This window comes from Dendrobates tinctorius, unplaced genomic scaffold (assembly GCF_039654945.1).
Source record: "Dendrobates tinctorius isolate UK_male_01 unplaced genomic scaffold, ASM3965494v1 ptg000015l, whole genome shotgun sequence".
Classification (NCBI taxonomy): Eukaryota; Metazoa; Chordata; class Amphibia; order Anura; family Dendrobatidae; genus Dendrobates; species Dendrobates tinctorius.
Genome location: NW_027361683.1, coordinates 19570530 through 19583433, shown reverse-complemented (window position 1 = coordinate 19583433; position 12904 = coordinate 19570530). Strand labels below are relative to the sequence as shown.

Genomic DNA, 12904 nt, shown 5'->3' with positions numbered 1-12904 from the left:
TGACAGATGCTTTAGTCGAGGTCTGGGAGGAGATCCCTCAGGAGCATGCCCAGGCATTGTAGGGAGGTCATACAGGCACGTGGAGGCCACACACACTACTGAGCATCATTTCCTTATCTTGAGGCATTTCCACTGGAGTTGGATCAGCCTGTAATTTGATTTTCCACTTTGATTTTGAGTGTCCTTCCAAATCCTGACCTCCATGGGATATTAATTTTGATTTACATCGATCATTTTTGTTTTCTTTTTCTCAACTTATTCCACTATGTAATGAATAAAGATTTGCAGCTGCGATATTTCATTCAGTGATATCTATGATGTGATCTCCTAGTGTTCCCTTTTATTTTTTTGAGCAGTGTAGTTCTGACAGAATATGGATGTAGAGAGATGGGTAGGGCTGTGTGTACACAATTGTATAACAATGGAAACCTTTTGGAGTTTTCTTTTTGTTTGTTTTCCCATTTCTACCCACGTGCCATTCAGAATTACAACTCATCCTGAAGAAAAAGGCCTTATATGATTTAGGTTGAAAGAAAAGTGAAACTCACTGTTGAAAGGAATAGAGGGAAAAAAAGCCTTACTTTAGAAACATAAACCCATCCCCAAGGGATTAAGCAATAACTACTGGTATTGTGTAAATTTGCTTTTTTTTTTTTTTCTTTCAACACAAACTGCTTTATTATTTTGCTTCATTACAAAAAAAGTCAAACATATTTCTTGTCGCCTTTGTATGATAGTACATTTGATATGCCATACACTAGTTCACATCACTGCATTGGGGGAAGGGTTTTCGCTTGTAATTAGCATTTATTTCTTATTTTTTCATGAAGATGCATTGCTGTCTCTGACATGATCATGGTTAAATCATGGCGCTCTAAAATAAAGCATACTAGTAACTGGGGTGGTTAGCATCTGCGCAATTAATTTGTGCTCATACACAAAAGGCTTTCTCTTCCCACCTCTTGGTGGTGTTGGGGATCATCTTATTTTCAACACTAAATTAAAGGAGGTCTCCAGTCCTCAGTATCAAATTGGTGTGGTTCCTTCACCTGGCACCACAACCTTGAACTGTTACAAACAGCGGCGTGTTGTAAACAGTGTATGGATTGGAACACCACCGCTCTGTTACCCGCTTTGACTACTGCAGATCAGCTACTATTCTTCTCAATTGGGCCTTGAAAACAGATTTCTAGAATTATTATTTACACTTTTTCCAGAGAGACGATTCTAGTGCTATTGCTGGCCACAGTCTAGTTATCATTCAACATGTGGCCTCTTTCTCTGTAAAATGCTGTATGCTAGCTAGAACTAGGTTTACTATTTCTAAAGCTTGCATGTGTAGTAATATTTAATTGTTTTAAAAAGTACATACTTAAATTCTGCATGAATCCATGTTTTAGCTAATTTGATTTGCATAAGAAACTGCATGGTGAAAGAAATACAAATCCCATAGTTATTGTTGGTAGTAAAGTAAAAAAAAAGTTCGGGTTCATTTGGTTACCTGAATTATAGCACATAAATGTCTCAACAGCAATACAGGGCACGAGGTACAAGACCATGGAACAGGGGTGCTTTTTCAGGAAGCAACAATAACAACAACAATGATTTCCAGAAACGCAACCGGGATGAAGAATGGGATCCAGAATACACCCCTAAAAGCAAAAAGTATTACTTGGTATGTATATCTTCTAACTCCATGGTACCACTAGTGCAGTCCTTCTTTGGTGCATTTCTATGCTTGTTTGTGGGTTTGCAGGGAGAAACATTGTCCTTTTTATGTCTTTTCAGCAACTTGTACATGGGCATTGCACCTAATATTCACCATCTTGTCAACTTATGCCTGCCCGAGGAGACCTATTTAGCTGACCCAGAATTTTGCATATTTTATTTATATGAAGGGTTCTCATACTTGGTATTTACCTAATGTTAAGTTGTTTGTTTGTTTTATTTTTTTTGTAGTGTTGCATAGTATTGTGATAAATTGACAAGGGATATAGTTTTAGAAAATGTTTTGTGTGTGTTTTAGTTCTTGCACTTTTCCCCCCTGAATACCATATGGTAGAAAAATCTATTATAAGGCTTGTTACCTTTTTATAGCAACATGTTCATTTTCAGGTGCGGTGGTAAACTAAAGAACAATGCAGTTTGTGGAGACGTCCATTCATTACAGTGACATTCAATATCCAGACCCCGTCCTGATCCATTCTCATCTCTCTGCAGCACGACGACCGGGAAGGGGAAAACGAGGAAAAATGGGTGAATCGCGGGAGAGGCCGCGCCAATTTCACTCGTGGAAGGGGGAGGTTCTTGTTTCGAAAACCGGGCACCAGCCCAAAGTGGGCTCACGACAAGTTCAGCGGGGAGGAGGGAGAAATAGAGGAAGACGAGAGTGGAGCAGAAAATAAGGATGAGAAAGGCAGCATGTCACTGGATTAGACTGATTTAAGTTCCTATTTGTGGGGAAAGTCTTTCCTATCATTCTCTGATATGGTTTGTCCTGATGAATGAAGATACTTGTTCCACTAAATCAGATTTTCCTCTACTAACAGATTTTTGATTTTATATTTTACCTCCTAAAATTCATTTTTTCCTTGAACCAATGTGTAAACATTTTCAATTAATGTAAAAGCTATGGGACTACCACCTTCTTGGATACGGATATACTGCTGCCATCCACTATTCTTGTGTATTTGATCTAATCAGACAAAAACAACTTGACTTTCTGTGCAACTACAGTCAGCCACCCCAAAAGCCGATCTCGATTGTTTTTGTTACATTTTGATTTTCTTTTCCAGAATATTTTTTTTTATGATCTGTACCTGTTTTAAGATTTCCATAGTACTACCAGTTGCTAAAGCTGTGGTATTCTTTTTAGAAAAACTTTCAAAGCCTTTTTCCTTAGATATGAAAAGGGCATGCTGAATAAATGGTAAATGGGTACACAAATTGAGTGTGTGTTTTAATTTCATTCGTTAGCATTTGTAAGGTTTTATTCATTTCTTGTTTTGACAGCTTTCTAACTTAATAGGATATTCCCATCTCTTAAGATTCTGGTATGTAGTAGGTTTAATAATATTAGCAAATACTGTACTTCCAATTAGCAATGTAGTTTAGTCGCTATGTCACTTACCCCTTGTGCAGGGTATCCATGGTTACGTCCACTCATAGTGAGTTGTTGGTGGTCTTAACCGTGGCTACCCATGATACTGAAATGCCCTACATGGGGTAAGCAAGATAGCGAATAAGAAAAACTATACTACATTTCTAACTGGAGGTATTTGCTAATATTACTATTAGTACACCTACTACATGATGGGATAGGATTTTTGAAATTGGAATACCTGTATTGATTTCATAGGCAGGATTTTACAAAGAAAGGCATATTTAAGACTGGTTCTCAGTAGGAGCTGGAGACTGTCTGATATATACCAATATATAATTTGGAGAATACAGCACTTTCTTATGGGAATTATCTCCTCATTGATCAAATCGTCAACGATAATCAGCTGAGCAACACTTGGCAAACCTCACGTTTGGTAAAAGGTGGCAGGGATGCTGCATAAATCATTCTTCTGATATGGGCAAGGGGACCTGGGTGCGAGAACGGAGGTGCCGGGTTGTATACTACAACAGGAAAAGTGTGTCAATAAAGAAAGAAATACATTTGAATCATAGAATCGTAGAGTTGGAAGGGACCTCGTGGGCCATCTGGTCCGACCCCCTGCTCAAAACAGGATTCGCTAAATCATCCCTGACAGATGTCTGTCCAGCCTTTGTTTGAAGACTTTTATATAATGAGAACTCACCACCTCTCGTGGCAGCCTGTTCCACTCATTGATCACTAACTGTCAAAAAGTTTTTCTAATATCTAATCTGTGTCTCCTCCCCTTCAGTTTCATCCCATTGCTTCTAGTCTTTCCTTATGCAAATGAGAATAAAGATGATCCTTCTACAATGTGACACCCCTTGAGATATTTGTAGGCAGCTATTAAGTCTCCTCTCAGTCTTCTCTTTTGCAAGCTAAACATTCCCAAATCCTGCAACCTTTCCTCATAAGACATGGATTGCAGACCGGTCACCATTCTGGTCGCTCTTTTCTGAATTTGCTCCAGTTTGTTGATGTGTTTTTTTAAAATGTGGTGCCCAAAACTGGACACAGTATTCCAGATGAGGTCTGACCAAAGAGGAGTAGAGGGCAATATTGACTTAACGTGATCTAGATTGTATGCTTCTGTTAATACATCCTAAAATTGCATTTGCCTTTTTTGCTGCTGCATCACACTGTTGACTCATATTCAGTCTGTGATCTATTAGTATACCCAAGTCTTTTTCACATGTTAAAAACCATTCTGTTAGTTGCTGCCCACTTCTCCAGTTTATTTATATCTTTTATATCTTTTTGAATCCCTTCTCTTCTCTAGTATTAGCTATCCCTCCTAGCTTTGTGTCATCAGCAAATTTAGTCAGTTTACCCTCAATTCCTTCATCTAAATCGTTGAAAAAGATGTTGAACAATACAGGGCCCAGGACAGAGCCCTGTGGTACCCCACTTGAGACATTCTTCCAACTGGATTTGCAGCCATTTATGACCACTCTTTGGGTCTGATCACTAAGCTAGTTATGAATCCACCTAACAGTTGCCTTGTCTTTTCTATACTTAGTCATTTTTTCAATAAGGATTATGTGAGATACTTTGTCAAATGCTTTGCTGAAGTCAAGATATACTTTATCTACAGCATTTCCCTGATCCACCCAGTCAGTGATTCTGTCAGAGAAGGAAATTAAGTTAGTCTGACATGACTTATCACTTACAAACCCATGCTGATTGTGTTTAATCGCTTCATTCTTATCCAGGTACTTTACATGTTGTTTAATAATTTGTTCAAAGATCTTTCCTGGTATAGAAGTCAGACTCACCGGTCTATAGTTGCCTGGGTCCACCTTCTTCCCCTTTTTTGAAGATAGCAACAACATTTGCTCTTCTCCAGTCTTCTGGGACTTCTCCTGTTCTCCAAGAATTTTCAAAAATTATGGAGAGGAGTTAAAAAAATTTCTTCTGCTATCTCCTTCAGTACTCTGCGGTGTAATTCATCTGGACCTGGAGACTTTAATTCATTTAGGTTAGCTAAGTGTTTCCTCACTATCTTTCTGCTTATAGATATCCTGGATTCTTCTATTTGGGTTTGAGACAAGTCATAAAATGACACAGGACTAGAATTAGTACCACTTTATTTGCAGGACCTGGCCATCGGCCATGTTGGTAATCTGTGGCCGCTGGATGGGAGCAGTGAGAATCACCTACCTGTCAGCATCTGTGGCTCTTTGCATTAGCTGGCCTGGCGCGATGTCGTATGTGTATCAAGATGTTACGCCGGGCTGAATGATCGAAAAAGCAGCCAGAAATGCCATCTCACACATTGCTGATGAACCAGGTCCAGCTAATTGATTCACACCAACTCTGGTATGGACTGTCTATAGGAGGGCTTTGCAATTTTGGAAGATGCTGATTTTCTTCTAGCAAACTATAAGGAAATGAACAATGTAAAATGTTTGCTTTCATATCTATATACCAACAAGTCATCTGATAACTGAGAACACGTTGGGACTTCCTTAAGACATCTATATCCTGAATTCTGTATTACAATTTTACATGAGACAAAATCAGCAAGTTGTGAAGTGAAAGAAGACACATACATCTGCATGTCAAGTATCACCTGGACTGTAGAATCTGTTGGGCTTGCATGTTTACTTCAATGGAGCCCTCATGTCAGAAGTAATGGTGTTCTATTAAAACAAAGCGCTTATGCAATGGCATAAGGATTTGTTTGGTAAAGATTTTGCTGCTTAGTTCTGTAAGCATTAATTTCTGTTCTTGAAGCTAGGTATATAAATTACCTTCTGAACTAAGAACAGGGCATAAAGACAAAACAACCTTTTCAGTCAGGTTTACATGGCATGAAATCTAAATATAAATGCACAATCAGAAGTTGCAAGTCAAAGAGGTCTTGGCTTATATGTTTTGTTTCCACCAGACACCCCCTAAGACCCCACCATGTGAAAAACTCACCAATTCAGATGCCATCCTTGGTAATTTTGAGCATGGAGTTCCTTTGCTGTAAAGCAAAAGCAGCCTTGATTGAATTCAAGGGCAATAGTTGTTTTAACTTGGATGTAAGTGCTAAGCATAGAGAGATGGTCTATTTTCATTACCTAAGTGTAGCTGATGCTGTGCTCAGACTTCCTGTCTGCTTTAGAAATCCAATCAGATCCGGAAGAATGTGGCGCATATACATGGACGTGAGTGCAAATAGTTTATTAATGCCCATAATGAAAAATTAACAAGGAGAAGAAAACAACCAGGTGAAAAGTCACCAGGTAAAACACACTGAGGTTCACACCGAATGAGCTGTATAGGTACAATAACATTTATGCAATGTGCACAAATATAGTACAAATACTCAATATGGATCCTTAGGCAAAAATGAAAAAGAGGGCATAAATGTTAAATAGCAATCATAAGACTCCTATACTAGAGGTTATAAAAGTAAAAATACAACCTCTCATGAGGTATAACCCTCACAGATAAAGTAGAATGACAAAGTCATAAATAGAAGTCCAGGAAAAAGTGTACTATATGTGTGCACAATAGTGCATGTACCCAGAGTAAAAAGCGGAAATGTGGATAATATAAATGGCAACCACACGACTTCTAAAAGGGGTGTATAAAACACTGTATAACCTCACATGAGGTATGTACCCCTGAACAATGTCAAAAGAAGTCCTAAAAAAATATATATGTGCGTGTAGGGAATTTGTGCTGCATATAAATCCTATAACACCCACAGGGCTCTAATCAAAAAACAAGGGGGTATCAATCACTGTATAGCCTCACATGAGGAATGTGTCCCTGACCAGTGTCAGAAAAAGTCCTGAAAAAAAAAAAAAAAATATAAATATATATATATATATATATATATATATATATATATATATATATAGGGATTGTGTTGCATATATCCCATAGCAGCCACAGGACTTCAATCAGGAAGGGGGTATAAAGATCAAAATATAACCACAAGTAGTGTACGCCCCCCCTAAAAGAATAATGACAAATGTCATGAAAGAAGTTCGGAGAGCAGTGTATAGGGCAATGTTCCACATGATGACAATCTCTACACACATGATTGCACCAGTGCCCGCTTAAAACCATCCCGCAAGGCAGTGAACATAGTATAATTGCTTAAGTGCATACCTAGCGACAGAACTAACCCCGACGCGCATTTCGCGTCAGCTTCCTAGGGGGGTTATGTGAGAGCAGGAAGAGAGCGGCCATTAAATAGTCCATGTGGATACCGCTGTCAGGTTGCGGTGTGGTGGCGCTTCCGGTGCTAGTGCCGAGAGCCGGAAGCCAAGGAGTCGGCGTCCTACGTCACAGGGTCGGCCCACCAGCAACGCGTCAACTGAGAGGCAGGGCCTGCGGCGCAGCATGGACGCGTGTTCCAGGCAACCTGCAAGCAGATGAGCAGCAGGAAGCGCTCACAGCATGTAACTCGGAGGATCTGAGCCCAATATGACTGCATAAGACACCAAAAACCACTTAGGGTGCCACAAACTGAGTATAGCTAAATGCCCAAAAGGGATATATACATGCAATGAGGCTTGCAAATACACGGAATTTCTAAAAAGATTCAATCATTGTCCATTATCCTCTAAAAATAGGAATGAATAGTAGTACGGAAAATGCATTTACCCATATGATATACTAATAACATATAAACATATATCCATATACAAGTACACACGTATATATATACACAGTTCATGAACATGTATGATGGAGAATGAATACATTAATCCCCTGATGTGCCACCCACACAAATAACCCAAAGCAATAATGGGTACCCATATCTGTCAAAAGAATGGAAAACTGGGGGGGTGGGGGGAGAAAAAAATATAAAATGGATGAAATATGATTATAATAAATTAAACAATGGTGGCAAAAAAGGGGGGAGGACAATCTTCATTTCCCTTTTATCTTTTTCCTTTTTTTCTTTCATCGATGGGTGGGAATTCTTCAAATATCATATGCATACAACATGCTGGATACCTTCTCCAGAGATCAAATAACAAAGTGGAATCAAGATGGAAGACAAAATACGGACTCATGGCCTAAAAAACCTGAATAGGATATACAAGAAAAAGAAAACCAAATGCAGTGAAATAAAAACCAGAAACAGGTATTTTATAAAAATGGAGCAAAACTCAAGACCTCGTTCAGGCCCTTAAGTCGTACACAGTCGACTGTCATGATCCACTTGGCTTCAAGTTGCGAAAGACTTTTCTCCAATCTCCATCCTGACCATCCAAAAGGACCCTATCCTTTTGACCCTCAAGAGTTTGGCATGGCAAGAATGTACACTCTTGAAGTGTCGGGGTATGGGTTTTAAAATGGACATGTCAGCGACATCACCAGCCTTGATGATGTCACGGACATGTTCACGTACTCTGATGCGTAATTGATGTGAAGTCAGCCAAATATACACAAGTCCCCAGGGGAAAGATGCATGATAAATAACCCCTTCAGTGCTGCAAGTAATATGCTGTGTGATTTGAAATTCCCTTGAACCATCCCCAGAACGAAAAGAACAACAACGCTCAAGGTTGGCACAGGCCGCACAATCCCCGCAGGGAAAAAAAAAACATTTTGGACCCTTGGAGCCAAAGTTTTCAGAGGTAGGTTTCCTGTGGTGGCTGTGAACAAGCAAATCCTTGAGATTCTTAGCCCATCTATATGTAATGGATGGATAATCCTTCATATATTTGGCCAAGACAGGGTCATTGGTAAGTATAGGCCAAAATTTCTGTAGAGAATTCCTCATCCATTAGTGTTGTTCTTTAAAGGTAGAGATGAATCTTACCTGTGTCGAACTTGGTCTCTCCTTTGTGGAGTGCAAAAGGTCTACCTGCCGTACGCGATGCCCTCTGCCAGCCATGCTGGATAGTGCGTCCTGAGTATCCACGTTCTTTAAATCGTACTGCCAGATCCTGAGCTTGACTGGCAAAGGATAGTTCATCAGAGCACACCCTCCTGGTACGTAAGAATTGTCCCACCGGGATACTGTTCTTCAAGGCCCTCGGGTGCGCTAAGGATGCATGTAACAGGGAGTTTACGGCTGTGTCCTTCCTGTGTACTTCAGTATGTAACATCCCATTCTCATCCTTAGTTGTCCGTACATCCAAGAAATCAACTGTGGTACGACTGTAATGATATGTAAGTTTGAGATTAATGTTGGCATTCAATTCATCCCCAAAAGATAACATTTCTTCCTCACTCTCTTGCCAAATCGCAAGCACATCATCTATATATCGAGCCCAAAAGATAATTTTGGTACTCAAAGGGGTGGGATTGGTGCAAAAGACATCCCTCTCCCACAGCCCCAGGAACAAACTAGCGTATGAGGGGGCAAAAGCCGCCCCCATAACCGTGCACTGGAGCTGTAGGTAGAGGAACTCCTTAAAGATGAAAAGTTATGAGTTAGTGAGAATTCCAGAAGAGTCAACAGGAATGAAATAAAGCCATGATCCATTGTTATGAATGAGTCACCGAGGAGGAAAAAACAAAAAGCAAGCTAAGCCCAGAAAACCAGAGAGGTTGGTAACTAGCGGATTGCAGACCCCTGATCCTATCCACACAACTAGCAGTAGCCGTGGAGCGTGCCTACGGTGGTCCTAGACGCCTCGTCACGGCCGGAGAACTAAATAAGCCTAAAGAAAGAAAAGGAAAATCTAAACTGCCCCAGAGCAGACCCCAAAGCAATAGACAGCCCCCAACATGTATTGTCGGTGAAACAAGATGAAAACACAAACACAGAAAGATAGGCTGCGCAAATGATGGGGCCCTCATTAACTAGAAATGACAGGAAAGAAAAGCTGCTGTCTGCAATCACGCAAAAAAACCCTGCCAAAAAATGTCCAACACGTCTGATAGAAAAAAGCCCTGAAGTCGCTAGACTTCAATTCCCTATATCAGCACTCAGGTATATTCTGAAGACAGAGCAAAAGAGATCAACAGCTCCATAACTCTCACCAGGAGCCAGAGGCAAACCCGAAAATGAGCTCACAACAATCCATGGTCGTCATGCACAGGAAGGTATTTACTGCTTGCAACCCGTCATGATGCCTAATAGAAGAATAGAGTGCCCCTATAGCTAACGTTACAAGCCACATATCATCCTCCAAGTTAGAATGTTCAAACTTCCTGAGCTCATCTCCAGTATCCCTCAAATAAGATGGCAAATTTTCAACGCTCGGTCTTAAGTGAAAGTCCAGAAATTTACCTGTCATTTCATTGAGTCCACCATTCCCCGACACTATTGGGCGACCAGGAGGAGATGTTGGATCTTTATGCCCTTTTGGGAGTAGATACAGAGAAGGTGTCCGTGGACATTCTGGGACCAAATCCTCTTTGATTTCCTTTGATATGAGGCCAAGTTGAAAAGCATCATCCAGAATTTCACGTAACTCTGCCTGAAAAACAGGTGGGGTTGAAGGAAAGTCTCCGATAACATTCAGTATTTCTCAATTGCCTCAATGCTTCCTTTTCATATAACGTGGTGGGCCACACCACCACGTTACCCCCCTTGTCTGCTGGTTTTATTACCACTCCCTTCAGTTTCAATTCCCTCAATGCCAGTCTTTGTGCCCTTGTAAGGTTGTCGTATTCTAATCTCGTGGGGATTTTCCTGAATTCTTCCAACACCAATTTGACAAACAATTCAATGTTTGCAAAGATATTCAAAGGGGGAAACTTTTTCAATTTGGGGACTACAAACTTACCCTGAGCCGGTTCGCCATCACCTCCTGTATTTTCCTCAGCCAGAATCTCCAAGTCTCTGACGGCCTCTAATTCCCTGGTGGTCCAAGTGTCATCACCCGTGTTTTTCTCATGCAATTTCTTCAATATGAGCTTACGTGCAAAAAGGTGCAAGTCCTTTATAGCTGTAAAAACATCAATGGGTGATGAGGGAGAAAAAGTGAGACCAAGACCTAGAACTTCTATCTGTGTATTAGTCAGGGTGATATTAGAGAGATTATTATTATTTATTTATATAGCACCATTGATTCCATGGTGCTGTACATGAGAAGGGGTTACATGCAAATTACAGATATCACTTACAGTAAACAAACTAACAATGACAGACTGATACAGAGGGGAGAGAGGACCCTCCCTTTTCGGGCTTACATGCTACAGGATGGTGGGGAAGGAGACAGTAGGTTGGTGGGTTGCAGAAGTTCCGGTGTTGGTTGAGGTGATATCACTGGTAGTGGTGAGAGAGAAGGAGGTAGTGGGGTCATTGCAGGCTGTAAGCTTTCTTGAAGAGGTGGGTTTTCAGGTTCTGTCTGAAGGATACAAATATGGTTGATAGTCGGACTTGTTGGGGCAAAGAATTCCAGAGAATAGGAGCTATTCGGGAGAAGTCTTGGAGGCGGTTGGGTGAGGAGCGAATAAGTGTGGAGGAGAAAAGGAGGTCTTGGGAGGACCGGAGATTACGTGAGGGAAGGTATCGGGAGATTAGTTCAGAGACATATGTGGGAGACAAGTTATAGATGGCCTTGTAGGTCAGTATTAGTAATTTGAACTGGATATGCTGAGGGAATGGGAGCCAGTGAAGAGATTTGCAGAGGGGAGAAGCGTAGGAGTAGCGAGGAGAGAGATGGATTAGTCGGGCGGCAGAGTTAAGGATGGACTGGAGAGGTGCGAGGGTGTTAGCAGGGAGACCACAGGAAAGGATGTTGCAGTAGTCGAGGCGGGAGATGATGATGGCATGCACAAGCATTTTAGTAGATTGAGGGTGGAGGAAAGGACGGATTCTGGAAATATTTTTGAGCTGGAGGCGACAGGAGATAGAAAGAGCTTGGATGTGGGTTTTAAGGACAGGGCAGAGTCAAAGGTTACTCCGAGGCAGCGGACTTCTGGTACTGGGGAAAGTGTGATGTCATTAATTTTTATAGTTAGGTCGGGTAAGGAAGATCTGTGAGATGGAGGAAAGATGATGAGTTCAGATTTGTCTACATTGAGTTTGAGGAAGCGAGAGGAGAAGGAGGATATGGCTGATAGACACTCTGGGATTCTGGAGAGCAGAGAGGTGACGTCTGGGCCAGAGAGGTAGATCTGAGTGTCATCAGCATAAAGGTGGTAGTGGAATCCGTGGGACTTTGAATTGCCCCAGACCAAGTGTATAGATTGAGAAGAGTAGGGGTCCTAAAACAGAGCCTTGGGGGACTCCAACAGAGAGAGGGTGGGATGAGGAGGTGGTGTGGGAGTGGGAGATGCTGAATGTGTGGTTGTAAAGGTATGAGGAGATCCAGGATAGGGGAAGGCCTTTGATGCCGAAGGAGGAGAGGATCTGTAGTAAGAGGCAGTGGTCAACTGTGTCAAATGCAGAGGACAGGTCTAGAAGCAGGAGTATAGAGTATTGTCCATTTGATTTGGCTGTAAGTAGGTCATTAGTAATTTTGGTCAGGGCTGTCTCAGTGGAGTGATGGGGGCGGAAACCAGATTGTAGATTGTCAAAGAGCAAGTTAGATGATAGGTGGGAGGAAAGTTCAGCGTGGACGTGCTGTTCCAAGAGTGGAAGCGAATGGAAGCAATGATATTGGGCGATAGCTGGACATAGCGGTTGGGTCGAGGGTTGGCTTTTTAAGGATAGGCGTGATTGTTGCATGATTGAAAGCAGAAGGGAAGGTACCGGACATTAGTGATAGGTTGAAGAGGTGGGTTAGGGATGGGATAAGTGTGGTGGTGAGGTTGGGGAGGAGGTGGGATGGGATGGGGTCAAGTGTACAAGTTGTGAGGTGCGATTTGGAGAAGAGGCGATTAAGCTCCCCTTCAGTGATGTTGGAG

General features: G+C 41.4%; 1 protein-coding gene across 5 annotated transcripts in view; it reads left to right on the top strand.

Moving 5' to 3' along the window:
• THRAP3 (thyroid hormone receptor associated protein 3) overlaps positions 1–2946 on the top strand; it is a 115718-nt gene extending 112772 nt beyond the window's left edge. For 4 of the 5 annotated variants that reach the window (XM_073562706.1, XM_073562700.1, XM_073562717.1 and 1 more), the window contains 2 exons: positions 1532–1675; positions 2221–2946. In XM_073562706.1, coding sequence (XP_073418807.1) covers positions 1532–1675; positions 2221–2436 — 360 coding nt within the window. In that variant the 3' untranslated portion in view covers positions 2437–2946. Of the gene's footprint in view, positions 1–1531; positions 1676–2115; positions 2195–2220 lie in introns of those variants that run through there. The other variant, XM_073562723.1, reaches the window with a different exon arrangement.
• The last annotated feature ends 9958 nt before the right edge of the window (positions 2947–12904 follow it).